The 27,976-nt window shown below is 53.0% G+C and overlaps 1 protein-coding gene across 4 annotated transcripts; it reads right to left on the bottom strand.

The window, feature by feature from the left end:
• Nucleotides 1-100: 100 nt before the first annotated feature.
• Nucleotides 101-27,780, bottom strand: SPAG5 (sperm associated antigen 5). Of its 4 annotated transcripts, none has more exons than XM_075904424.1 (20): nt 27,480-27,780; nt 25,512-25,825; nt 21,800-21,992; nt 17,867-17,980; nt 16,592-16,684; nt 16,178-16,312; nt 8,006-8,120; nt 6,931-7,024; nt 6,622-6,703; nt 5,529-5,662; nt 4,911-5,076; nt 4,696-4,792; nt 3,867-3,920; nt 3,320-3,443; nt 2,757-2,868; nt 2,061-2,141; nt 1,736-1,888; nt 1,107-1,160; nt 895-975; nt 101-280 (listed from the first exon to the last, which is right to left on the bottom strand). In XM_075904424.1, the coding sequence occupies exons 1-20, from the start codon at nt 27,555-27,557 to the stop codon at nt 164-166; spliced, it is 2,391 nt and encodes a 796-aa protein (XP_075760539.1). In that variant the 5' UTR covers nt 27,558-27,780; the 3' UTR covers nt 101-163. The 4 variants fall into 4 exon arrangements, with proteins under 4 accessions (XP_075760539.1, XP_075760538.1, XP_075760540.1 ...); XM_075904423.1 differs by having other exon boundaries at nt 17,861-17,980; nt 27,480-27,779; XM_075904425.1 differs by lacking the exon at nt 17,867-17,980.
• Between the last annotated feature and the right edge of the window lie 196 nt (nt 27,781-27,976).

The raw sequence follows: 27,976 nt of genomic DNA, 5'->3' as shown, positions 1-27,976 counted from the left end.
CTCCAGCCAGGCAGGGGGAGAGTCTAGTACCTTCTTGGGCAGGTATCCTGTTAGTGAGCCTCCCCCCCCCCATGAGTGCTCTGGGGTGAGGAGAGCAGCACAGGGTGCCAAAACTTTAATAAATAAACACACAGGAGGAAGTTGGGCCGGGGGCGCATCACAGCTACAGAGCATCTCCCGAGTCTCTAGCGCCCTCCCTCAGCTTCAGCCCAAAGTACTGCAGCAGGTTCTGGAGCTCCCGGGAGCCGGCTGTCACCGCAGCAGGGATGGAAGAAAGAGCCTGGGAAAGGAGGAGGAAGAGTTAGGAGCCAAGCCGGAGGTGGGAGTATGGCTCTAGCAGCTGGGAATAGGACAGGCAGAGCAAGGGTTTCCACCAGTAGCCCTGAGCCTGAGGCCCAAGCAGCTGTGTGAAGGGCTCTGGCCTGCCAGTTAGGGGCAGTGCCTAGGCCTTGGCAGGACCTTGAGCCTTCCTGAGAGGAAGCAGCAGGGGGGGAGAGAAGTGATTATTTCAATGACAGCAGACAAGTCACTTAACTGCCCTCAGCATGGGGCAGCAGGTGGGGGGACCCTCAGGGACAGCAGCCAGATGGGATGGAGGGACCTTTCCTGGGTCCCCATCCCATCGTGCCTCTGGGCCCCAGCCCTAAGAGCAGTCACATTGCTGTTCTCGTGGCCACAGTCCGTGTCCTTCCCAGACCCCTGCAGCTAGAACAGGCCCTGCTGGAGGCTGCCTCCCCTGGAATGGTTTCAGGTGGGAAAGGGCCAAGCCACGCCCCAGGTGCACTGCTCTTTCCAGGGCTCTGGGCTGTAGTGGGGCCAGGCTGAGCTGTGTGTCAGGTGCTCTGTCAGCAATACACATCTGTAGGGAGAGCCCACTTCCCCCAGCAGCCTCACCTCTTTGATCTTCTCTTGCATTGCCTCATGGCTCCTCAGCAGTGTCTGTGTCTGGTGGAGTTTCCCCTCCTGGATTCTCCTCTGCAAAGGAAAGCACAGAGCTGTGCAGATGGAGGGGAGGAGGGAAGCAGGCAATCCCCAGAGCTGGCATTTTCACTGCTTAGCCCCCAGGCAGGGAGGGGGAGCAGCCACTCCCCAGCCCCATGCCTTACTTGCTCTTGGTTGTCTCTCTGCGTCTCCAGGAGCAGCTCCCTCAGCTTGTTCACCTGCAAGACAGGACAAGGATCGGCGTCCAGGCAGGGTGCAGCTGGATACCCTGGAGCCTGACTCAGGCAAGAGGGGAACAGACCCCACCAGCTCTGAAAGAGCTGCCCTCTCTCATTCCCAGCATGGCGGCTCTTCCAGGCCTAGCCATGCACAGCACTCACCCCCCACCACGTAACCCACTACCGAGTCACCAGCAGGGCTGTGGCTTCTCTTTGGACCCTCTGCCATTCTGGGAAAAGAGCCAAGATATCAATGGATCCAGCGCAGAGAGCTAGAACAAAGCTGTTGAGGGAAGGAGAGGGTGTTTTCGGGGGCAAGGGGCGGCTTTATGAGCCGGGGCGGGGAGGGGGGAAGGAGCCACATGCAGGTCGCGAGCCACAGGTTGGCCACAGCTGGGCTAGGTGACCCTGAGTGCAGTGCACGGGGCCCTACTAGAAAGGAGCCACAACGTAGCAAGAACAGCTCCTCTCCTGGCAGCCCAGGGACACCCCTAACCCTAACCCCCAGCCATGAGTGACCCCCCCGGTCATCCAGTCCCTCCCTCCTGTTCCCATCCGGGCACTGCTGGCTTCACCTCCTGCCGTAGCAAGACTTTCTCCTGGACAGCCTCAGCATCCAGCGTCGTCACGCTAGGCTCCCGTCCCCTCACCTCCTCCCACAGCACACGAGCCTCTGTCTCCACCCGCCGGAGCAGGTGCTGCAGGTGAGAGACCTCGGCCTTCAAATGCTAAAGGGAGAGAAGCCAGTGAGACGCTGGGAAGTGGGGCAAAGGACTCTGTCCCCGGCGTGAGGACCCCCCGGGCTGCTCCTTGGTGTGCTGCCAGTATAGGACAGTACAGTGGGCAGCAGGGCCGAGGTGATTCAGGATCTAACCCCACCCAGCCCACAGAGGTGGGTACCGTGACTTCCCCGCTCCGGTCAATGAGCTGCAACATCTGCTTCTCTTGTTGCCGCATGATGTCCTGCAGCTCCTTCTCTGCCTGAGGAGAGAGAGAGGGCACTGTGTTAGGACAGGCTCTCCCAGAGAGGCACCTCCCTTGGAGCAGAGCTACAGAAACGCTGCTCTCCCAGGAAAGAAATGGGCACAGGTGTCTGGGCCCAGGGGGGTTTGTCCATTGCAATCAGCGAGACAGACACTGCTCACAGACACTCAGTGCATCATGGACAGAGCGGAGAGGCAGTGGGCTGGGCACAAGCCTAGTTCCCCAGCAGCTTCAGGCAGGTGAGTCCTAGCACCATTCCCTACTGCCAGGCCATCAGACTGCATGCAGTGATGGGGCCCCGACCTCCCCAGACAGTGAGGGGTAGGACCCTGGCCTGCGCCGATGGATCTGCCCAGCTAGAGGGGGGCAGTCCTGCACCAGGCTCCCCCCGCTCTGCAAAGTCCTGGCCCAGGACACAGGAGAGGCTCAGTCTAGAGCACTGGGGAGCCTCACAAGTGCCGCATTCAGTCAGGTGAGCAAGCAGCTGCAAGATGTGGAAAAAAACAGTTACCTAGATTCTCCTGTGTCCTAGAATCAGAGCCTGCCTGCTCCTTGGCCCAGACCAGCTCTGCTCTGGAGCTCTTGCCTAACCCACTTCTGGAGCCTGCTCACCTGAAAGCTGACTTGCAATGTCTTGTTCAGCTTGGCAATGTTTGCATCGCGAGCATCAATCTCGGCCTGGAGCCTGGACTCCAGGCTCTCCAGCTGGTGCTGGTGCTCAGAGCTAGGAGGGAAAGAGCCAGACAGTGTCTTCATAGGGCACAGAGCGGATCCAATAAGGGCTGCACAGCCGCGCTCTCAGGGGAAGCCACACACTGCTCTCAGCCTCACCAGGGCGACACACCTCTGAGTCTGAGACACTGGGCTCTGTCACACTCCCACTAGTACCCAGTTTCAGGACCATCCATGGAGAGAGAGTGATGCATCGCCCATCAAAGGCATGGCAAGGAGCCCATCCAGTGCTGCCGAGGGGTATCAGCTGGGCTGGGACTGGACCCTACGTGCATGGAATCAGCACCAGGGGTAATGGTGTGTGCTGGCTGGAGGCTGACAGGGTGGGCTCCAGGGGACACAGTGGCAGGAGTGGGCAGTGGGGAGTGACAGACCAGCAAGGAGCAGGCTGCTGGGTACTCCCATCATGTCTCCTTTGACTCCAAGCCAGATGCAGAACTCACATTTGGGCCTGCAGCTCCTGAACCTCATTGTGATTCGCCTTCTGGCTCTGGGAGCTCACAGTGACGAGTTGAGACACAGCAGCTCGCAGCTCCAAGGCAGTCTCCCACAGGCTCTCTTCGATCTCTGGGGCAGGGATGTGAAAGGGTAACTGGTAAGTATCACCCTTAATAGGGGAGACTGACCGGTTCAGGGTAACTGGTGCAGACTACAACAGCTCCCCACCTGCTGTGGGCTGCTCCAGTCATCTCGATTCTGTGCCTGGAACAGTGAGTAGCTTTAGCCTGCCTGCATAGCTAAGACCCCCACTCCTTTGCCTCTTGGTGCCGAGCAGTTACAAGAGGAAACCAGCTGTTGAGTCACACCTGGAGGAAAGGCACAGGCCTGGCTCCCTGGGAAAACCTCATGCCCTCAGGAGTTTGCACTACCCTGCTCCAGGACATGTTCTCTCATCAGACCAGGGCCCCTTTACACTGGGGCCCAGCCAGGGCAGATTTACTGACAAGGGAGCAAGTGGCTAGGCCTGGAAGAGAGGGCAGACCCGGTTACCTGCTGATATCTCAGCACTTGTGCACCAGCCTCCAGCAGCTTCTTCATCAGTGCCTGTAACAAAGCAGATCAGAGGGGACTGGCACTGGTTACCCATCCATAGCCCTGAACCACTCCTAGGCCACGGTGCCTGCACAAACCCAGGAACTTCCCTTCTCTGCCAGTCCCTGGGCTCAGGCCCCGCGAGAAGAAACTGGTGCTGAGGCCTCGTTCAAAGCCCTTTCACCATGCCCGGACTAGGCCATCTCATGGCAGCTATGACCCTTGCAGCGGAAGAAGCCACCCCCATGAGCAGGCATCATGGGAAGCAGACTTAATGCAGATGAAGCCCTGGGCATTGAGGGGCCCAGTGGCACTAGAACCACTTCTGGGGTGGGGGTGCTAGGCTGCACCCTCTTTAGACCTATTGAGATTGGGTTGCTAACTCTCCTGGACTGGACTCCCTTGCTGCCTGCCACAGGAAGGGCGAGCAGAGCAGAGGATGATGGGAGCTGGAGAGTGCTTTCCCAGACATGGGAACAGCCTCCACCTCCATTGAGGGGAGATGTTGCTTCAGTGGCACCATGTTCTTTTGACTCCTGAGCATGCAGCAGAGCAAAGCATTATGGGAAGGGGTGTGCCACTGACCCCAGTGGCTGCATCTCCAATACCAAGGGCTGCAGAGCAGAGGGAGGGCCCCGCACTACATGGGGGGTGGCAGGTGTACAGACCACTTCATGCCCCTTGTCTGTGAAGCAGTAACCCAGCAGCCGCCACGTAGGCAGTGTTTCTGGAGCTGCAAGTCCGGGCAGGAGGAGACAATAATCAATTTCTGACAGCCTCATCCTACCTTTTCCTGCCACAGCTTTCAAGACGCTGCCCACGAAGGAGCCAGGCATGCTGTGAGGGGTACGTGCTATGCTCCTTGAAGTAGCAGCAGCAGCAGCCTTCAATGATAAGAGAGGGTCAGAAGGACTGTACCTCACTGATGCCAAGGCAGCAAACAGATTGCTCTGCTTCTCCAGGGCAGTCTGTGAGCGACAGCTGTGGGGTCTGCGCTCCTACCTCTCCTTGCAAGGCAGCCTGGAGAACATCTGTGAGGTCCAGCAGCCTCCCCTTGGTCTGAGCAAGCTCCAGGGCGGACTTCAGGAGTTTGTCCCTGTTGAGCTGCAGGCCCAGGGCTTCTACCTTGCTGCAGTCCAGCGCCTCACAGAGGGTGTCCCGCTCTTTCCTGGGAAGCACGGGGGAATCAGAGCTCACTCAGGGCTCACCCACACCTCATCCAGAGAGACGGGAGCTACGTCAGGGCAGCTGCGTGGCCTGGCAGTGATTGAGCTCCTGGACTCGGTGGCCAGAGCAGAGGGGGATACTTGGAGGTGGCATGTGAATAAGCAGAGGATGAGACCAGCTGTGCCCAGCCAGAGCACCCAAGGGCTTCCCAGAGGAACTGGTGCACTCAGGCATGTACCAGGGTGCACTAGTGGGCTCATTCTCTGGAACTCTTTGCCTCCCAGACCTGGGGAAGGTTGGAAGGGGACCCTGCCCAACAGGGGCTGAACAGAAATAAGCCCCTCTCCCTTCCCGCAGACACAGGCTTTCAGCACACCAGGCCAGACACAGCAGCAAGCTGGGTGGGAAGGCCCACAAAGGGCTCGGAGCGGCATAGAGCAACTGCTGACTCACTGGAGGTGCTGGTAGGCATCCTTTTGATCCTCAAACTGCATGCTGCGCTCCCGCAGGACTGCCAGGGTGGCTTTCAGCTCCCTTTCCGTCTCTGTCAGCTGCTCCCGGCACACCCGGTTCTCCTGGTCAATGAACTGGGGTGGAGGGAAGAGACAGCCCATGAGCATTCACTAGTAAGGACAGGGAGCTGGTACAGCATGGGATCCTCAGTGCATGCAGATCAGGAAGGGCTAAGGAGGGCCACATTCATACCAGAAGCTGGGGAAAAGTCGCTCAATTCCCACTCTACCTTCCTGCAGGTGCCCAAGCTGAGGCTCTGGCCCTGCATATCAGGGAATCTTTCCTCTAACAGGTCTCATAGCCAAGCAAAACAGATCTGTAGCCTTTCCCCTTCTCACCTGAGTGCTGACCACAGCGATCAGAATACTGAGCCTGGGGTCAGTAATATGCAACTGCTCTCCATGGCATTTATAACCTTGTTCAGCCCTCGCAGCTTGGGAAACGCCGTCCTACTCTGCACTCAACCGGTTCTTCCGGGACTTCAGCCACAGCTTTTGCAAGAACTGCCAGAGTAGGACTCCCCTTGGGATTGCAGCCTCCCCAGGACACAAGAGCATCAGTCTCTAATGAAGCCTTTAGGGTATTGGATGCCAGAAGGAGCAGTAGAAGGGCAGGGTGGCAGTCAGAGGGATGGGCTTTCACAGCACGTCAATGGGGAGGAGGCAGTTTTGTGGAGAGATTTAGCCTCCAAGTGGCCCCTTGGCTGACAGGTTTTATGGCACCAGCACAGGTAGGACACTACTTATAACAAGTCCTGGGCTAGTAGGATTTGCATCCACACAGTTAGGGTGCCCAGCTCTCTCTCTGTCCCTCTGTGCAGCTTTATGGGGCAGGAGGTTTTTGGAAGGACATTAGAGTGAGGCCTGGCAGCTCCAGTTCTGGGCTAACATGCAGGGAGGAGGTGGCGATGTTAACTTGTCCTAGGCTAGGGGTTACCATCATGGTCTGTGCAGTGGGATGGAGCATGCACCCCCAGCACAGCGAGTGTCCTGTGCCCACAGCAGAAGGGTTAGCCCAGCCCCCAGGACTCTACCTCGCGGCACTCCGTCATCTCACGCAGCTCCTGTCGCACCCTGTCATGCTCCTGCCGGAGGAGTGCCTGCTCCCTGGCCAGCCTGAGGTGGGAAGGAAGCTGTTGGAGTGCAGTTCAAATGCCAGCTGCAGGCTCTGGGCCTGGGTAGGGCAGCTGGCAGGATCTGCCCAGGAGATTCAAGCAGGCCAGAAGTGACTTTCAAGGGAAGGGAAACAGAACCGGAGTTGTCAGAGTCCCCTTAGGGCATCACATGTGATTCAGTCCCTGGCCTGCACAGCTCCCCTACAACGCTCGGGGTGGGAGACTCACTGCGCCATCTCTTCCGCCAGGGCTGCATGGTTCTCTTGCAGCTCATCCCGCTCGCACTGCAGGCTGGCCAGGTCTCTCAACAGCGTGCTGAGCTCTAGGGCACAGGGCACAGCAGGGTAAGCTGCACAGCTGGCATCCCCAGATCCCTCTGTGCTAAACTGACAAGGTAGAGCAGCCCTGCCTGCCCATCCCCAGAGCAGCCTTGATCCTGATGTGCAGGACATCAGACTTACCCAGCAGGGGGAGCTGTCAGCAGGGGGCCCTCCAAGAGCTCTGCAGGACACTGACATCCCAGCAGAACAGGCAGCTACTTCTACAGGAGGTGCCCTCCAGCCAACTCAAGAGGCTCAGCTCTGTCCTCGGCATAGCAAGAGATGGCCTGGGCTTTGTGTGCCCTGCACGAGTGTCTCCATCTCTCAGATGCTGCCCCCTCTAGGCAGGGTCCCGCTAAGATTTTCCATCCACGAGCAGAGTGAGTTTTGTCTTGTGCACCCATATCAAGGCCATGGGTGCTTGTTCGGACTGCACGTGTGCCACTGTGGCACCCAAGTTATAAACTTCTCCCTTTCCCCTCTGCTGCCATGTCTCCCACCTGCTCCTCATCTGCTCCCCTGATGCCTGCTACTGCTGCCCACCCTCCTCTGCTGTCCTGGCTCCTGCCCATCTCACTCCCCTCAGCCCTCCTGGGACTTGCCCCTACCCCATCCTTTCTAATCCTGCACCAGCCCTTCCCTTCCCCCTGTGCCCACCTCCTCTAAACCCCCTTCCTATCCCCTTTCTTAACACCTCCCTCTACCCACCTGCCCTGCCTCTCTCCTCTGCTCTCTGGTGCCCATCCCTCCCCTCCACATGTCTGCTCTTCTGCTTCACCCCCACATTCTTCCTGGCACCTGAACCTTCCCGCGGTCTCCCTCATCCCTCACTGCTCCTGCCTTCCCAACACCTGCCCCCCTTGCCCTCTTCCTCTCTGGTGTCCACCCCCTCACCACCTTCTGCCCCCATTCGCCTCATGCCCCTTTGCGCGCTCACACATCTTACGGGAAACTCTGCCTCTAGGGCCTCTGCACAGCCATACCTGCTCCCAGCCTGGAGTTTGCCACAGTCAGCTGATCCACCTGGGCCAAAGAGTCCTGCAGCTCAGCTGTCACTTCCTTCAGCTTGCCAGAAATCAACTCCAGCTCTGTGCTCGCCTGCAACAGAGCACGGTATGATAGGGCATTCCAGACTCGTTTTTGGCATATGAAAGAACTCAAACGTGAAATTGCAGAATTGTTAACTGTGGTTTGTAACCTATCCTTCAAATAAGCTTCCGTACCTAATGACTGGAAGATAGCTAATGTGACGCCAATATTTAAAAAGCACTCTAGAGGTGATCCTGGCAACTACAGGCTGGTAAGTCTAATGTCAGTACTGGCAAATTAGTTGAAAACTATAGTAAAGAATAAAATTGTCAGACACATAAATGAACATAATTTGTTGGGGGAAAGTCAACATGGTTTCTGTAAAGGGAAATCATGCCTTACTACTAATCTACTAGAATTCTTTAAGGGGGGGAGGGGTCAAACAAACATGTGGACAAGGGGGAATCAGTGTACTTAGATTTGCAGAAAGCCTTTGACAAAGTCCTTCACCAAAGGCTCTTAAATAAAGTAAGTTGTCATGAAAGGAGAGGGAAAGTCCTCTTATGGATTGATAATTGGCTAAAAACAGGGAATAACGGGTAGGAATAAATGGTAAGTTTTCTGAATGGAGAGAGGTAACTAGTGGTGTCCCCTAAGGGTCTTACCTGGGACCAATCCTATTCAATTTATTTATAAATGGAGAAAGGAGTATAAAGTGAGATGGGAAAATGTGCAGATGATACCACACTGCTCAAGATAGTTAAGACCAAAGCAGACTACGGATGTGAACGACTAGTTGTCTAGTCGCTTCCCTCCCACCTTGCTGCCTCGATCAGAAAGAGGCAGCAGAAGGGGAGAAAGACAAGGGCACTTCAAAGTGGCAACGCTACGTGGAGCCTGGAACCAGAGCCCAGAGTCAATGTGGTGCTGCTGCTTTGAAACACTGCCTGGAAGCTGGGGCCAACTGGGGTGTCCCCAGGCTGCACGTGACGTTTCAAAGTGGCAGCGCCGAGTGGAGCCCGGGATCACCTGGGGACTAGTCGATTAGTCAGTTACTCAAAATTTAATATCCCTAAAGCAGACTGCCAAGAGCGTAAAAAAAGATCTCACCAAACTAAGTGATCGGGCAACACAATGGCAAAGGAAATTTAACGCTGCTAAATGTAAAGTAATGCTCATTGGAAAAATAATCCCAACTATGCACATGATATGATGGGGGCTAATGTAGCTACAACCACTCAAGAGAAATCTTGGAGTCATTGAGGATAGTTCTCTGAAAATATCCACTCACTGTGCAGCAGCAGTGAAAAAAGCAAATGATGTTGGGAATCATTAAAAAAGGGAGAGAGAATAAGATGGAGAATATCTTATTGCCCTTATATAAAACCATGGGACGCCCACATCTGGAATACTGTGTGCAGATGTGGTCGCCTCATCTCAAAAAAGAGATACTGGCAATGGAAAAGGTTCAGAAAAGGGACCCGTTCCAAATGATTAGGGTTTGGAATGGGTCCCATATGAAGAGATTAAAAATAATTGGACTGTTTATCTTAGAAAAGAGGAGACTGGGGGGAGGGGGGGCTATGATAGAGGTCTATAAAATCGTGACTGGTGTGAAAAAAGTGAATAAGGAAAAGTTATTTACTTTTTCCTCATGATATAAGAACTAGGGGTCAACAAATGAAATTACTAGGCAGTAGGTTTAAAACAAACCAAAGGAAGTTTTTCTTCACTCAGTGCAGTCAACCTGTGGAACTCCTTGCCAAAGGATGTTGTGAAGACTAGGACTTTAGCAGGATTCAAAAAAACAGCCAGATAAATTCATGGAGGGTAGGTCCATCAATGGCTGTTACCCAGGATGGGTAGGAATGGTATCCCTAGACCCTGTCTGGAACTGGATGACAGGAGAGGGATCACGTGAGGATTACCTGTTGTGTTCACTCTCTCTGGGGCATCTGGCATTGGCCAGTGTCAGCAGATAGGATACAGGATTAGATGGACCTTTGGCCCGACCCAGTATGGCTGTTCTTATGACAATCACTGGAGCACCCTTTATGCAAGATAACCTATTGAATATACTTATCCCATTTATATGCATGTAGTATTTTTGTAGAGCCAGTTAGGAAGATTAACATGTGGACAGGTCACCTGTGGCTGGGATCCACCTTGAATGCTGTATTTTCCCACAAAAACAGAGGGAAAGTTTGGACTGAACATGAAGGATTCCTGCCTTTTGCAAAACCTATTTAAGTGTGGGGAGAGGTAATCCAGGTGTGCAGTTGTCCCTGGCTATTCCATCCAAGATGCCTCTTGGAAACAACTAAGACTGAACTGGAGGAAGGAACTGGGATAGGCTGGAAGGATGTCTGGTCTCTGAAAATGATTAATAGAACAACTTTAAGGGTGAGATATTACATGTAACTAGTTTTAGTGCCGTGATGTCCAACATACTAGTCACATGTGACTAGTTGGCTTGAACAATGTGGCTAGCATGCTATAGCAGTAGCCATTATAGTGGCTACTGCTTCAGAACTGGTTGGATACCATGGTTTTAGTGTATTAAGCTTAGCTTGCGTGTTCTGCTTTATTTTGATCAGTAACCTACTTTGTTCTGTATACTCTGTCATGATCACTTAAATATATAGTAGATAAAAGGTAGGGTTTTAGAGTGTGTGTGTGTGTCTGTGTATCTGTTTAAGAACTCCTCCTAAACAGTAAAAACTAGGATCACCAATTTTGGTATGCAGCTTCCTCTAGTGAGATAAATAGAAAGGAACATAAACACTGTCAAATCAAGTGTAAAAATGTAATAAGAAAAGCAAAAAAAGATTCTGAGGAACAGCTAGCCAAAAACTCAAAAAGAAATAAAATGTTTTTTAAGTACATTAGAAGCAGGAAGCCTGCTAAAAAAACCTGTGGGTCCCCTAGATGATTGAGCTATAAAAGGAGCAATCAAGGACGATAATGCCATTGCGGAGAAACTAAATGATTTCTTTGCTTCAGTCTTCACGGCTGAGGACATTGGGGAGATTCCCAAATCTGCACCGTCCTTTGTGGGTGATGAATCTGAGGAACTGTCCCAGACTGAAGTGTCATTGGAGGAGGTTTTGGAACAAATAGAAAAATTTAATGTTAACAAATCTCCGGGACCGGATGGCATTCATCCAAGGGTTCTAAAAGAACTCAAATGGGAAATTGCTGAGCTATTATCTGTGGTTTGTAACCTATCCTTTAAATTGGCTTCTGTACCTGATGACTGGAAGGTAGCCAACGTGACACCAATATTTTAAAAGGGCTCTCGAGGCAATGCTGGCAATTACAGACCGGTAAGTCTAACTTCAGTACCGGGCAAATTAGTCAAAACAATAGTAAAGAATAAAATTGTGAAGCATGTAGAAGAACATAATTTGTTGGACAAAAGTCAACATGATTTCTGTAAAGGGAAATCCTGTCTTACTAATCTGTTAGAGTTCTTTGAAGTGGTTAACAAACATGTGGATAAGGGGGATCCAGTAGATATAGTATACAGGCAGTCCCCGGGTTACGTACAAGATAGGGACTGTAGGTTTGTTCTTAAGTTGAATCTGTATGTAAGTCGGAACTGGCGTCCAGATTCAGCCGCTGCTGAAACTGACCGCCAGTTCTGACTTACATACAGATTCAACTTAAGAACCCCAAGCTTCCCCAAGTCAGCTGCTGCTGAAACTGATCAGCAGCTGATTCCAGGAAGCCTGGGGCAGAGCAACTCTGCCTCGGGCTTCCTGTAGTCAGCGCTGGTCAGTTTCAGCAGCGGCTGACTTGGGGACGCCTGGGGCAGAGCAGCTGGGGTGCTGCTGGGTTGCTCCAGTAGCACCGCTCCTCAGCGCTACTGGACCAACCCAGCAGCACCCCAGCTGCTCTGCCCCAGGCGTCCTGATTCAGCCACTGCTGAAACTGACCAGCAGCGGCTGAATCAGGACCTGGGGCAGAGCAGCTGGGGTGCTGCCGGGTTGGTCCAGTAGTGCCCAGAGGGCGCTGCAGGACCAATCGGCAGCACCCCAGCTGCTCTGCTCCAGGGTCCAAAACAAAAGCCTGGTCTGCTGGGGGGGGGGGGCACACTAGCCGCGCCCCCCCCCCTTTTCCGCCCCCCCCAGCAGACCAGGGATACGGGAGCAGAGCCGCAGCTCTGCTTTGGCAAAGTCTCAGAAGCGCGGGGAACCGCAGCTGCTGCCGCTTCAGTCCCCGTGCCTGTGGTCTGCTGGGGACCGTCCCCAGCAGACCACAGGCACCGCGACTGCAGCGGCAGCAGTGGCGGGTTCCCGCGCTTCTGAGGCTTTGCTCTGGCAAAGCCTCAGAAGCGCGGGAACCCGCCCGGTGCCCCTGGTCTGCTGGAGACGGTCTCCAGCAGACCAGGGGCACCGGAGCAGCTTACGAACGGGGCTCTCTCGCCCCGGAGCTCGCAGGTAGCAATCCGCTACCTCGACCTCCGGGGCGAGAAAGCCCCGTTCGTAAGTGCGGATCCGACGTAAGTCGGATCTGCGTAAGTCGGGGACTGCCTGTACTTAGATTTTCAGAAAGCCTTTGACAAGGTCCCTCACCAAAGGCTCTTGTGTAAATTACATGGCCATGGGATAAGAGGGAAGGTCTTTTCTTGGATTGAGAACTGGTTAAAAGACAGAAAACAAAGGGTAGGAATAAATGGTAAATTTTCAGAATGGAGAGTGGTAACTAGTGGTGTCCCCCAAGGGTCAGTCCTGGGACCAATCCTTTTCGACTTATTCATAAATGATCTGGAGAAAGGGGTAAGCAGTGAGGTAGTAAAGTTTGCAGATGATACAAAACTGTTTAGGATAGTCAAGACAGAAGCAGACTGTGAGGGACTCCAAGAAGATCTCACCAAACTGAGTGATTGGGCAACAAAATGGCAAATGAAATTTAATGCAGATAAGTGTAAAGTAATGCACATCGGGAAAAATAACCCCAACTATACGTACAGTATGATGGGGGCTAATTTGGCTACAACAAATCAGGAAAGAGATCTTGGAGTTATCGTGGACAGTTCTCTGAAAACTTCCACACAGTGTGCAGCGGCGGTCAAAAAGGCAAATAGGATGCTAGGAATTATTAAGAAAAGGATAGAAAATAAGACCCAGAATATCTTACTGCCCCTGTATAAAACTATGGTATGCCCACATCTTGAATACTGTGTACAGATGTGGTCTCCTCACTTCAAAAAAGATATTTTGGCCTTGGAAAGGGTTCAGAAAAGGGCAACTAAAATGATTAGGGGTTTGGAACGGGTCCCATATGAGGAGAGGTTAAAGCGACTGGGACTTTTCAGTTTAGAAAAGAGGAGACTGAGGGGGGATATGATAGAGGTCTATAAAATCATGAGTGGTGTGGAGAGGGAAGATAAAGAAAAGTTATTTATTAGTTCCCTAAATAGAAGAACTAGAGGACATCAAATGAAATTAATGGGTAGCAGGTTTAAAACTAATAAAAGGAAGTTCTTCTTCACACAGTGTGTAGTCAACCTGTGGAACTCCTTGCCAGAGGAGGCTGTGAAGGCTAGGACTATAACAGAGTTTAAAGAGAAGCTAGATAATTTCATGGAGGTTAAGTCCATAAAAGGCTGTTAGCCTGGGGATAAAATGGTGTCCTTGGCCTCTGTTTGTCAGAGGCTGGAGAGGGATGGCAGGAGACAAATCGCTTCATCATTGTCTTTGGCCCACCCTCTCTGGGGTACCTGGTGCTGGCCACTGTCGGCAGACAGGATACTGGGCTAGATGGACCTTTGGTCTGACCCAGTACGGCCATTCTTATGTTCTCTTATCCTAACTTAAATCAAGGTCAGAGTTTGGTTGTGCCAGGACAATGGGATGTGCCTGGAATATGACTGTTTCTCACCAAATGGAAAAACAGGGGTGTGGTAGCAGGGATAGTTATATCCCAGAATGACCACAAGCGGACAGAAAGCACCCTAGCCTCAGGGAGCAGCTGCTGGCCAGTAGCATGGCTCTCACCACATCCCCTGCTCTGTTTCCTGCACTGCCCACTTGACTCCTGCCTCCTGCTCCCAAGCCATGAGCCCCCACCACCTCCAGCTCCTGCCCTGACTCCTTCCTTAATGACCCGAACAATGCTGTGTCAATTTCCTAGTACTTTATAAAATTACTTGTGTTTAATAAGCCTAGTGTAAATAATTGTTTCCTGGGGGGAGGGAGAGAGCAAAGAGTCTGTGCACCTCTCTTTCCACTGAGAACACAGGCTTAGATTAATGAGTTTAGTCTGGTTGGAATTCCATACGGCGCAAGACAGATTGATTTGGAGTTCAGCTCCCAGAGAGGCTGGGTATCTGTGTGCTGGAGACAGGTATCTTGCTGGCCTGTTTTCAGTTAAGGCCTACAGCTCTGGGGGCAAGGCCCAGACCCTGGGTGTGTGCTGCAGCAGGCTAGTGTGTGACTCAAGAAGGGCAGTGGGGGCCCAGGCTGGAAGGGCAAACAGGTTTGGTGGGGTCTTGGCACAACAGGTGCTGAGGTCCCAACCTGTCACACATGGCACCTGGCTCATTGCTCAGTCCTGCCTCTTTGGGGTTCTCCCAAAGGGAGTCTGCTGGCCTCCATATCCCAAAGGAGGGGAAGTGCTCAGGATTTCTAACGTCCTCCCAAAGTCACAGGTGGAGGCAGGGCAGCAGTTCCCCACCAGACTGATGCTGGGAAAGGGGCCATATTCTGACCCAAGCCTGGGCAAAATACAGCATGCAGGCCACTTCTGGCCTTCCAAAACACTGGATCCAGCTTGTAGATGCAGCAGGGAACCCCAGGAAGGCTCCCTGCTTGCCTCGTCTCACCCCACCCCACCCCACCCACACGACACTCAGAAAAGCAGCTTCCATGCTGTTTCTCTTTCAAAACTGCAAGACCAGAGGAGGGGAGCAGGCTTCTGGCACTGCCCCCACCCCCAGCACAATCCCACTGGCCGGTTTCTGGCCAGAGAAACCGACCAATGGGAGCTGCCAGTTTGAATAACTAGCAGCCACGAAGAACCATGCCCCCTCACCTCTGTCTCAGTTATTCACACATGCACATGACCCTGCAGCCTGTGTGGGGGCAAAGCAGGCAGGCAGAGTGGCTGGGTGTGAAACATGCTGGGATGCTGGCCAGGAGTCACCCAGTTAAGTGCACCCCAATTCTTTCCTTCCCCAACCCTCTCCCCCCCGCATACCCAAACCTTCTGCCCCCCTCCTGCACTCATATTCCCTCCCAGATCTGGCATCCCAGTCTCCTGCCCCAGATCATAATCCCCTTCTGCCCTAGGTCACATCCCAAACCCCTGCACCCCAGTACCCTGCTTTAGGTCACAACCCAAACCCTGAACCCTAGTCCAGTGCCCCAAGTCACAATCACCTCCTTCACCAAAACTCCCTCCCAGATCCCACACTCCCTCCTGCACCCCAAGGTCCCTTCTGCACCCAACCTCCATCCCAGACCCTGCACTTCTTCCATGAATATCATGGAAGAGTGTAGCCCTTGACAATTTTCGAAAATCTTGGGAGTGGCCTCCCATCAAAAATTATTGCCCACATCTGTTCTGCCCTCTGGATGGCAAACATTTCCTGTGCCTCACTCATCGGCTTCTTGGCACATTTGGGTCTGTACCATACATCTGGGGGACAGGACTCCTGGCAGCAGTCATTGGCTGCTTAGCATGGCTCTGCACACACAGCCCCCCTGGAGGAAGGAGGTACTGAACTTGCTCTCAGCATTCACTGAACTCCAGCCACTGCCAAGTGCCCCAGGAAGCCTCGGCAGCCCCACTGCCAAGGGATGGTGCAGCCTCAGCACACGTTAACTGCAGGACCCACACGTGGGAGGTTCAGCTGGGCACGTGGCATGCATGGGTGCTGCTGAACTGCGAGAGGCCCCTCACTCCAGACACTGGCAGTACCTCCAGCAGTACAGAGCTAGCAGTGAGAATGGGGCTCAAGCCAGCCTGGGACTCAGAGCCCCAATCCCCAGGCTCACCAATCATGTGTGCTGCTCGCACTCCTACCCCACTCCAGGGGCAAGGCCCACTCTGGGCCCAGCACCACCACACCTCTGTCCTGCCCTTTGAAACAGTCTCCCACAGGGTTCTGAGTCTGTTACCACATCTTTAGCCTCGAGTGCCTCAGCAGCCCTGCTCCGCATCTCATCCCGCTCCGCCAGGCAGCTCTTCAGTTTGGTCGCCACTCTGTCCAGCATGCTCTGGTCCAGGGAGAGCAGGGCCCTCATTTGGTCTTGCTAAAAGAGGAGGAGGAGGAGAGCACACCCATGAGCACAGCCTGGAGTCCTTGAGGATTCCCAGTAGCTCCAGACATGACACAAGTCTGCTGCATGCTCCTCCAGAGGTGCAGCTCACCCAGCCCGGGCAGTGAACCCAGGGCACTGCCAGGCAGGTCCAGCCCTCTCCAGAATTGAAGACCCATTCTGAGGTCTGACAGATGCATACTACAACTCAGAGTTTCAGCCACAGAGCAAAGCAGAGCCCGCTGCAAACAGTGTGCCCTATATAAGTCTCACCTGTTGTTTTAGGGCCTGTCTGTCTTCCTGAAGATTCTTCAGGGAAACATTTGCAGAGTCTAAGAGTGACTGTGACTCCACACTCCAGGATTTCTGCAAGACAAGAAGCACATTCATGCCACAGATCTGACTATGGGAACCCTATTGAAAAGCCCCCACTGCGGCTTAGGACCAGCCAAAAATCTCTGAGAGAGAGTGTGGATATCCCACACTGGGCTGGAAGGAGTTAATACTCTGTGGGTGGAGGAAGTTCCACCCTCCAGTCATACTGGGCATGCTCCAAGTGCTGGGTTAGCATAAAAGGGCTGGATGCTGGAGTAGAAAACCTGCAGTAGGAGCTCTAGAGGCAGACCAGCCACAGATTCTGGCAACAAGAGGCCCAGAAGACTGGACTGAACCTCCAGAGCTGATGGAACCTCCAGACAGTGACTTGCACTGTGGAGCCGAAGGAGGCCAAAGCTTCATGGATAGCCCTGATGCCAGAGATGGAAGGAAGTGACCCAGGGAGGGTTCACAAATGTTATGATTTCTCCCAGTGTACTCAGTGTGATTCCCTGCTAAGCTAGTGGTAGATCATTCAACCACTGCCAGGACCCTGAGTGAGGGCCCAGTAAAGTTGGGTGGGTTTGGGCCACCCCACCAGGGCTAATCACCCCACCTCCTCCTGCTAGCAACCCCTCAGTACTAGCCACTAAGCCACACTATCCTGGGGTCATGGACTGACTTGGGTCACCAGCAAACAGAAAGTAGTAATAGCTGTGTCCATACACCCCAGTGACACCCCTCCACACATACACACACACACACCCTTCCCAGAGGGGATATGCATACACTGACAGAGTCCTGGACCCACTAGAGATCTGGTGGTGTAACTAAATTGCTGCCAGTGGTAGCAAAGGAACATGTATAAGTGACAACCTTTGTTAGGCATCCTCCTGCCTGTGGAGACAGGCCAAAGTATCTGAAAATGCAGATAAGCAGACAAGCCATGTCCCTAGAGTGACCATTTGCAGAGGACATTGGATTGATTCCCCCAAGCAGGGGCCAGCTTGTCACAACATCTGGGATGGGGAAGAGAACATTCCACTTGTGAACCACCATTGCCTCCTTTAAGTGCAGGACTTGTTAAAGAGGAGTCAGGAGCTCTCAAGAGATGGCCTTGCACATTCAATCAGCTCCAGCTGGGTCCCTGGAAGCCACACCTGGACAGTCAGCCTTGGCCTTAAGGGTCCTCTACCCTCCCTGTACACAAGCCCCTCCAGGACCTACCACTACCTCCCTGGCCTCTTCCAGCTCCTGTTGCAGAGCCTGCTCATCCTCCCGGTTCCGCTGCAAGGCCATGAGTCTCTCTCTGGCTGCCAGGTACAAATCATGATAAAGCTGCTCCTCCTGGAAGACAGTCCATCCCCAAGCCATCACTCCCAGAATGAGGAGAATTGCCTCTCCCAGGAAGAGGTGAACTGGGCTTGAGCCAACTCTTCTCAGCAGAGCCAGCCAGGCAAAGCATGTCTTCTTATTCCTCCAGGGACATGGGTACCAGGCTGAGCCTGAGAAGGGCAGCATCTCTGCCCAGGAGGGCTAGATTTAAGCAGTTCCCTTGACAGATGAATCACCATTAGTCCCAACAGCTTCCCTCAGGTGCTGCCCCTCCCCAGATCCCCATGCCAAGGGATGCAGCTACCCTCTCCTAATCACTGGCTACTGATATGCTCACTTGCACCTTCCTTCCTTGAAGAGCTGGTGGTCAGTGGTTCAGTCAGCCAAGTGTAATCAGAAGGCCAGGAAAGGCAAAGGCTGCTGCACCTCCAAATCAGCCCATGCGCAAGATTCAATTAGCCAGGGCTATAGCAGCAGGCAATCACGGAACCAGGTTGCATCAGCTCTGACCTCAACAATCCTCGCTCAGCCCACATCACTTCCAGTCCACTTCCCTCCAATGAGACCTTGGGTGGCCTGCTGATTGGGAAGGCTGGAGGCCGTATGTGACGTAGTGGGAATAGTGTTCACTGCTTGCTTTGTTATGCTGTATGAGATTCCTACTGTCTTGTGCTGCTCTGCAGTGACTGTGTGAGGGTGGGGGGGGGGGGGGAATCCAGTGGGGGATGGGATCTTTGTGGGAGAACTCCTGAAGGAAGGCACGTAGGGAATGGCCCAGGCCAGCCTGTCACCTGACCCTAGCAGGAGAGATGCAACCAGCAAAAGTCAGATAACACCAGGGATGGGCAAGAGGCTGGCAACGGGCTGGTTCCGGCTGCCAAGCCACTGGATCTGGCCTACAGCTGCCTTGCCAGAACTGTAAGGCAGGGATCAGGTGGAGCTTTAAAAAGCCAGCTGTTCGCAGTTCCTAACTGCTGAAGAGGGAGACATCTCATGCTGTTCCCACCCCCAGCAAAATCTCTTAGCTCCCAGTGGCCAATCTCTTAGTTTCCAGCCAACAGGAGCTGAGAATTTTTGCTGGGAGCAGGGGCAGTGTAGGAAGCCTTCTCCCTCCCTCCCTCCTTGACCCCTCCCCTTCCGCTCATGCCCAGAGAGGAGCCACATGGAGCAGCAAACAGCCTGAAGCAGTCAGTCTGCTTCAAGTTTCTGCTGGCAAGCGCCTCCCAGCAACAGCCTGCCTCTGGCACCCTAATTCCTCCCTTCCCCAACCCTCTGCCCCCTCCTGTATCCATACCCCCTCCCAGATCTGGCACCCCAATCTCTTGTCCCAGATCACAATCCCCTCCTTCCTTCAGTCACGCCCCAAAATCCTGCATCCCAGTTCCCTGCCCAAGGTCACAGTTGACTCCTTCACCCAAACTCCCTCCCAGACTCCGTTCTCTCTCCTACAGCTCAATCCCTTTTCCTAAGCTCCCTTCCACACCCAACCTCCATCCCAGACCCTGGAATTCCTCCATTAATATCCTGAAAGAGTGCAGCCTTCGATCACCTTCCAAAATCTTGGAGTGCCCCCCCACTCCCAGTCAAAAATTATTGCCCACCCTGGATAACACCTTGGGCCCTCCTCGAAGTGAGACAAAGGAGTGGGCAGGGCTGCTTTGACAGCTGGGACCAGTTGCTGAGTGTGTGAGGGAGTTTTTTGGCTGGCTTAGGGAGGAGGAAATCTAGCTGGCTTGGGGGGTTGTTGAGCTGTGCCAGGAGAGAGGAATGAAGATCAGAGGGTTCAGCAAAGCCCAGCTAATGGCCCAGCTGGGAGAGAATGATTCCCCCAAGGAGCTGGATCCTGTCCCAGCTGGGAGTAGCCAGACAGCTCCAGAGTATGTGCACCAAGCTGCTGAAATGGAGGCTGCTCCTGCAGGACTGTGACATGGAGATGGCCTGTATTAAGGACAGTGCCAAGCCCTGGTTCATTGATCTGGTGTGGAGAGAGGGGCCTGAGTGATCCTGCTCAGTTCAGTCTCGTAGTGGGGACTGCATTCACTGTTTCCTTTGTTATGCTGCATGTGATTCCTACTGTCCTGTGCTGCTCTGCAGTGACTCTGGGTGGTGCCCAGCTGGGAATGGGATATTTGGGGGAGACCTCCTGACAGAAGGCACTAGGGAATGGCCCAAGCTAGCCTATCACCTGACCCTAAGGGGGAGATGCAACCAGTGATAGTCAGATAAAACCTTGTTGCTTCTCCCTCCCTCCCCCCGAAGCTGGACAAAGGATGGGGCAGGGCTGGACCAGTTGCTGAGTGTGTTTTTCAGCTGGCTTAGGGAGGGAGTCTAGCTCAGAGTTTCCCAATCAGTGGTACGAGTACTTGAGAGAAATCGCGCGCGGGGGGGGGGGGGGGGACAGGGCGTACATCAACACAACTAAAATGTGGAGAAAACTGAATTTTTGTTTTAAGTTTTACAGCACTTAAATTTTGGATGTAAAAAGTACAAAAATAATAATCACCCACCTGGCTACAATTAAGTTGTTTAAACAAATGTGTTGCAATGATAGAAAAAAATTTGTGTCTGAAAACTGTAGGTACCAAGGGTACTTTATAATAAAATAAAATTTTTTAAAAAAATAAAAAGGGTTGAGAAACACTCGTCTAGCTGACTTGGGAGGCTGGGTAGGGGCCCAGGGCCCAGAGCCCTGGCTCTAGGCCTCCTGACCTCCAAGATAAATTGTACTGAATGCTCATGGTTCCTGTAACAACGAATCTGTGCTACACTGTGTCCTTGTCAATGAATAAACCTTCTGTTCTATTTGCTGGCTGAGAGTCATGCCTGGCTGAGGATGGGGGTGCAGGGCCTGGTGACTCTCCCACACTCTGACACCATGTGCTAGCTGTGGTGCAGGAGTCCTGCCAGCATTGACTAGGGAGCAATTGAGAATTTGGGAGCTTAGCACTGCTCGCCTGCAGACCTAGCAGGGGATCTGGACATGCCCCACAGTCCTGCAGAGCCATTAGTGAGCAAAGGGATTCGTACAGCCCCTACCTCTGCAGCGTCTGAGCATCTCAAAACTTTTAGGCTACATCTACACTGGCAGTTTCTTGCGCAAGAACAGCTGTCCTTGCGCAAAAACTTGCTTGCTGTCTACACTGCACGAGCATTCTTCCGCTAGTAAGTTTACAGTATAGCGTTGTAAAACAGGGCTTCTTGCACAATAGTTATTCCTCTCCCCACGAGGATTAGGCCCTCTTGCGCAAGAGCTCTTCCACAAAAGGACAGTGTAGACAGGCAACATGAATTTCTTGCGCAAAAAGCCCCTATGGTTAAAATGGCAGAGCTTTCTTGCGCAAGAGAACATCTACACTGCCATGGATGCTCTTGCGCAAAAGCACATGGCAGTGTAGACACTCTCTTGTGGAAGATTTTTTGCACAAGAACTCTTCCGCAAGAGTTCTTGCGCAAGAAGCTGCCAGTGTAGATGAAGCCTTAGAGTGTCTCTACTGGGAGGCCGGCAGGGCTGCTGTCCCTATGACAGGTAGAAATCTGAAGCATGGAGAGATTGACTTGCCAAAGATCATACAGAAAGTCCAGCTAATTCCCTTCTGCTCATCTTGCCTGGCACTGCATTTGTGTGTGGGAGTGGGATGGGGAAGGAGGGGCAGCCAAGCACCCTTTTGCCTGGCTGCAGTCGTAGGTTTCACTATCTAGTGCAATGGCATCAGGGAGAGTTTGACCTACTCAGCCAGAGGGGAGGCAGGCACAGCTCATGGCTACACCTCCCATTGGCATCTGCTTGGGAGCATCCCACTGCAATCTCAAACACAGGTGATCATCTCTTACTACTTTGGGATGGGCGATGTCCGTCTGCGTGAGCACATCTCTTTGCTCTGCCGGTCCCAGATGAGGAACTGGCCCCTGGCTCTGCTGCCAATCCCGTAGCTGGCATGAGAGGGCTTCAATGATGATAAGTGTGCTCTCCAGCCGCCCCTCCAGTTCTGCTCGGGACAGGACACTCAGGTGCTCCCGTGAACAGCTAGTGAAAGAAGATACTTGTGAGGGGCTTCAGGAGCACAGAGTCCACGAACTAGAGAAATAGCTCACAACTTAGGAACACTGACTAACCCCCAGTACCTGAGCATGTAAGGATCAGGTCTTGCCCTGCAACCATATGTAGAAGCCCAACGTCATATCCCCACATTCCATCTAGATTACATTAAAACTTATCAGGTTGTTAAAAAGAGGTAACCCTGTGCTAATAGCACCCACCATTAGCAAATACAGAAAAAGGTTGAAAGATGGTTAGAGAAAACTGAGTTTGAAAGTAATTAATCTAGCAAGAAACAACTTATCAATAGTTGTGGTTTGAAGTCCTCGTTTCCGTATTGTCTTTACGATCTGTCTCATTCTTTGTTTCTGTCTGTTACATAATAATTTTGCTAAGTGTAAAGTAAATTATAAATTGATTGGTTAGAGAATTTTGTTATAGTTAGCATTGTAAAAAGTTAGTAAAATGATTGGCTAAGCACTAAGGTATAACTAAGCAGGACTCAAGTTTAACTGTATAAACTGGGGTCTAAGAAGGAGATCAGCAGGAAAAACATGAATAAGTGTTATGCTTATAAGCACACAGGATCTTGATGTATTTTGGTAGGATCCCTACTGACCTGGTGTCAGGTAACCCTTCCAATTGGGTCAGGACTTGGTGGAGAGGGCAGGCCTGGGTTCCCTTATCTTGGCCACCACCCCCACCAGGATGGTGACCATGTTTATCAGTAGAGCTGACTCTGTCCACTGGGCCACCCCGTCTCGAGATGCAGGGCAGCCCTTCAAACTCAGTTGTGGTGCACCTCTTCACCCCACTCTAAGGAGTAATGGAATGTACCAGCCCCACAACACAGGGAGCATATGAAGGCTAATTTAGCTACAACTAATCAGGAAAGCGATCTTGGAGTCATCGTGGATAGTTCTCTGAAGACATCCACACAGTGTGCAGCAGCAGTCAAAAAAGCAAACAGGATATTCGGAATCATTAAAAAAGCGATAGAGAATAAGACAGAGAATATCTTATTGCTCTTATATAAATCCATCGTACACCCACATCTGGAATACTGCGTACAGATGTGGTCTCATCTCAAAAAAGATATACTGGCATTAGAAAAGGTTCACAGAAACGCAAGTAAAATGATTAGGGGTTTGGAACGGGTCCCATATGAGGAGAGGTTAACGAGACTAGGACTCTTCAGCTCAGGAAAGAGGAGACACGAAAGGAGGATAGGATAGAGGTATATAAAATCACGAGTGGTGTGAAGAAAGTGAATAAGGAAAAGTTATGTATTTGTTCCCATAATATAAGAACTAAGGGTCACCAAATGAAACTAATGGGCAGCAGGTTTAAAACAAATAAAAGGAAGTTCTTCTTCACACAGCGCACAGTCAATCCGTGGTACTCCTTGCCTGAGGAGGTTGTGACGGCTAGGACTCTAAGGCTGTGTCTACATTGGCATCCCTTTCCGGAAAAGGGATGCTAATGAGACACTTCGGAATTGCAAATCCGCGGGGGATTTAAATATCACCTGCGGCATTTGCATTTACATGGCTGCCGCTTTTTTCCGGCTCGGGGTTTTTGCGATTTTCCGGAAAATAAACCCTTTTTCCGGAAGATCCCTTATTCCTACTTAAGGGATCTTCTGGAAAAGGGCTTATTTTCTGGAAAATCGCGTCTACACTGGCGCTTTTCTCCGGCAAAAACCCCGAGCCGGAAAAAAGCGGCAGCCATGTAAATGCAAATGCCGCAGGGAATATTTAAATCCCCCGCGGATTTGCAATTCCGAAGTGTCTCATTAGCATCCCTTTTCCGGAAAGGGATGCCAATGTAGACACAGCCTAAGGCTATGTCTACACTCACGGTTTCTTGTGCAAGTAATATGCAAATGAGGCTAAGCGTGGAATATCACCTAGCCTCATTTGCATACCTAATGAGCCACCATTTTTTTCAAAAGAGGCTCTTGCGCAAGGAGCGTCTACACTGCCCCTTCTTGTGCAAGAAAAACCCTCTTGCGCAATGCCGTTCTTCCTGAAAAGTAATAGGTATAATGGCATTGCGCAAGAGGGTTTTTCTTGCACAAGGGGCAGTGTAGATGCTCCTTCTTGCGCAAGGGGCAGTGTAGATGCTCCTTCTTGCGCAAGGGGCAGTGTAGATGCTCCTTCTTGCGCAAGAGCCTCTTTTGAAAAAAAATGGTGGCTCATTAGGCATGCAAATGAGGCTAGGTGATAGTCCACGCTTAGCCTCATTTGCATATTACTTGCGCAAGAAGCCGTGAGTGTAGACATAGCCTAACAGGGTTTAAAAGAGAACTAGATAAATTCATGGAGGTTAAGTATATTAATGGCTATTAGCAGGTCTCGCCAAGTGGCAGCAAACTCAACTCGCCAGCCGCAGAGTTCTGTGCTCTGCGCATGCGCAGATCGCTCTGTGCCGGCTCTTCCGGGGTGTAATCTACTTGCCACAGGTGAGTAGATTACATTGTTTGTCAAGCCCTGACTATTAGCCAGTATGGCTGTGTCTAGACTGGCAAGTTTTTCTGCAAAAGCAGGTGCTTTTGCGGAAAAAACTTGCCAGCTGTCTACACTGGCCGCTTGAATTTCCGCAAGAGCACTGACGATCTCATGTAAGATTGTCAGTGTTCTTGCAGAAATACTGTGCTGCTCCCGTTTGGGCAAAAGCCCTCTTGCACAAATGATTTGCGCAAGAGGGCCAGTGTAGACAGCACAGTGCTGTTTTGCGCAAAAAAGCCCAGATGGCTAAAATGGCGATCGGGGCTTTTTTGCGCAAAACCGTGTCTAGATTGGCACGGACGCTTTTCCACAAAAAGTGCTTTTGCGGAAAAGCATCCATGCCAATCTAGATGCACTTTTTCGAAAATGCTTTTAACGGAAAACTTTTCTGTTAAAAGCATTTCTGGAAAATCATGCCAGTGTAGACATAGCCTATGGGTAAGGAATGGTGTCCCTAGCCTCTGTCTGTCAGAGGGTGGAGGTGGATGGCAGGTGAGAGATCGCTTGATCATTAGCTGTTAGGTTCACTCCCTCTGGGGCACCTGGCATTGATCACTGTCAGCAGACAGGATACTGGACGGACCTTTAGTCTGAACCAGTATGGCCATTCGAATGCCTTGAGCCCTAGGAATTTAGTAGAGGTGGGTGCCCCTAGAGCAGGTTCTCTCAACCTATGGGTTGGGACCTAAATATGGGTCGCCATTATATTTCAAAAGGGTCTCCAAGCGTCTCACCAGGTGGCTCTGCCCTCCCTCCTCCCCCCATTTTTTAATTACCTTGGGTTACCAAGTCTTCCAGAATTGTCAAAATGGGTCCACATCTGGAAAAGGTTGGGAACCGCTGCCATAGTGTTTGGGTAACAGAAGTTTCTGCAGCTAACAGGTAGAGCCCAGCAAATCCAGATATCCACAGGTATCTGAATCTGCAGAATCCACAGCTCATTTCTGTGGATACAAGTTTTATTTCCATGCAGGGCTCTTATAATAGGGACACTTACTGCCAGAGCAGGGAATCTGTTTCTGCTGCACTATCCTTTGCGCAGACAGACCATTCCGCAGAGGTGTTCGTACTTTTCTCCAGCAGTGCTGGGGGAGTCATCCAGGTGCCTGCAGAGCGGCTAAGGACAGGGGTAACATTTGTGCCTGCATCTTGCTGCAGAGCTGGCAGCGGTAGGCTTTGCCTCAAGGACTCCGACACAGAGATGTGCATGTTTTTCTCCAGCCACTCCAGTGGGGTCATCCAGAAGATGGGTATAATGTGGCTGGTACCAATCTCAGAGGTTCTCTGCAGCCTCCCAACAGCCTGGCTGTCCTGAAGGAGAGGGAAAGACATAGCAGTGCCCTGAATATCCCCGGGGGACCTGGCACCAGCAGGTTGGACTGAAGAGGAGGCTTATGTCTGGAAGGTGTTCTGCTCAGAAGCTTTCCCTGAAGGGAGTAAGGATGTAAAAGCCCATTTAATTGGTTAACCAGTTAACATACTTTTTTAACCAGTTAACCAATCAAAGGGTGGCTGGGATGTGGGCCTTCCATCATTCATATCCCTGGCAGGAAGGAGCAGCAACTCTTACTACCCTAACACAGCAGAACCTGCACCCAAACCCCTCTTGCACCAGCCCTGAATCCCCTCAGAGCTAGCACTCCACATGCCCAACCTCCTACTAGAGATGTTAAATATCAGTTAATTGAAGAGTCAAGTAACCTTGTTACATTTTAATTGGTTAGTCAACTATTCTGTAGTCCTTGGAGGCAGGGCTGGCAGCCACTGTATCAGAGACACCAATGCTGGGTGCCAGCTGGGAGCTGGTCTGCGAGGGGAGCCAGTTTAAAAACCAGCTCTCCTCACACACCTGCTGCCTGTCACCCTGTGCTGCTGCTTCTGAGAAAGAGGCAGTAGTGAGGGGTGACAGCAGGCCCTGTCTAGGGAGGGTCTGAGCACCCAGACCCAATGTGAGCCAGAACTGAGACAGGATGCCTGCCCACCTGGCTCCTAATACACTTTAAATGCAGAGCTACAGCAAGAGTAGGTCCTAGACACATTGCAAGCCAGTACTGAGCAAAAATGTACTGGCAGAGAGAGGGGAAGAGGGAAATGCACAGAGTCTATAGCCAGGGCTTACCAAGCAGCGGCAAGCCCTGCTCGCCAGCCACACGGTTCGGCACACTGCGCGGGCTTGTAATCTACTCGCCATGGGCGAGTAATTACACTAATTGTCAAGCCCTGTTACTATAGCAGTAACGGATACGCTTTTGTTTATTGGTTACTCAACTCCCCCTGCTGGGTGACAGTGAACGGGGGACGAGGGGGAGCGAGCTGGACAGGTCGTTCTTGGGTTGCCCTTTAATGTAGAGAATAGCCGTGGACATAAAACAATGGGTGATATCCAGCTGGGGCCCGAGTCCCCAGCAAGACACCAAGCGCCTCCCCGCTCAGCCCCGGCCCCTCTCCCCATATCACGCGCGGCCCAGCCAGCTCGGGGCCCGGAGCAGGGGGGGGGAGCGTGTTAGGGCTCTTGGCCGAGGCACCCCACGGGGGGGGCAGCAGGAGCAGGGCTTGGACTTGCGGGGCCCGCCCTTCCCTGGCCTCTCGCCCCCAGCCAGCTCGGGGCCCAGAGCAGGGGGGGGGGGGAGCGTGTTAGGGCTCTTGGCCGAGGCACCCCACGGGGGGGGCAGCAGGAGCAGGGCTTGGACTTGCGGGGCCCGCCCTTCCCTGGCCTCTCGCCCCCAGCCAGCTCGGGGCCCAGAGCAAGGGGGGGGAGCGTGTTAGGGCTCTTGGCCGAGGCACCCCACGGGGGGGGGGCAGCAGGAGCAGGGTTTGGACTTGCGGGGCCCGCCCTTCCCTGGCCTCTCGCCCCCAGCCAGCTCGGGGGCCGGAGCGGGGCCTGGACTCGCGTTCACACGGGGGCGGGGGCCACATGCGGAGCACGCGGCTCTCCCGGGGAGGAGGGGCAGGCGCGCGCACTCACCGCCTCCATGGCCCCCAGGCAGCCGCTTGCTCCGCACTGCTGAGACCCCTCGGTTTGAACGCGGCGCGCCGTCCCCATTGGCTGCCGTCGGCAGTGACGTCAGGGCGGAGCGACGCAGGGTGTAACGGCCGGGCGCGAGGGGGGGCCGGGGTCTCTTCCCCCCGCACACGCGGGTCCCGGGGCCGCTGGATCCCAGACGGGCGGAAGTTGCGGGCTCCAGCGCTGGGGGCTCTCCCGCTAGGGGCGCCTCGCAGTCCCGGGGCCACGCGCCCCCCTCACCGGCCTGCGGAGAAAGCCGGGAGCGCCCGCCCTGTCCGGCTACCAAGGGCCCGCGCGCTCTGGTAGGCGCTGCTGAGTGTTGCATCGAGCATGTGTCCGGCAGTGCCCAGTGCCCACTATGGACGCCACCTTGGGCTGCTCACTGGTAAAGAGATGCTCCCCTCCCACCTGCAAATCCGAAGACATTTAAATTCCTTTCCTGTGTCTGTGGCACGTTG

The sequence above is a fragment of the Pelodiscus sinensis genome, chromosome 21 (genome assembly GCF_049634645.1).
Source record: "Pelodiscus sinensis isolate JC-2024 chromosome 21, ASM4963464v1, whole genome shotgun sequence".
Lineage (NCBI taxonomy): Eukaryota > Metazoa > Chordata > Testudines > Trionychidae > Pelodiscus > Pelodiscus sinensis.
Note: the sequence above shows the minus strand (reverse complement) of the source record. Positions and strands in the feature narration are given on the sequence as shown.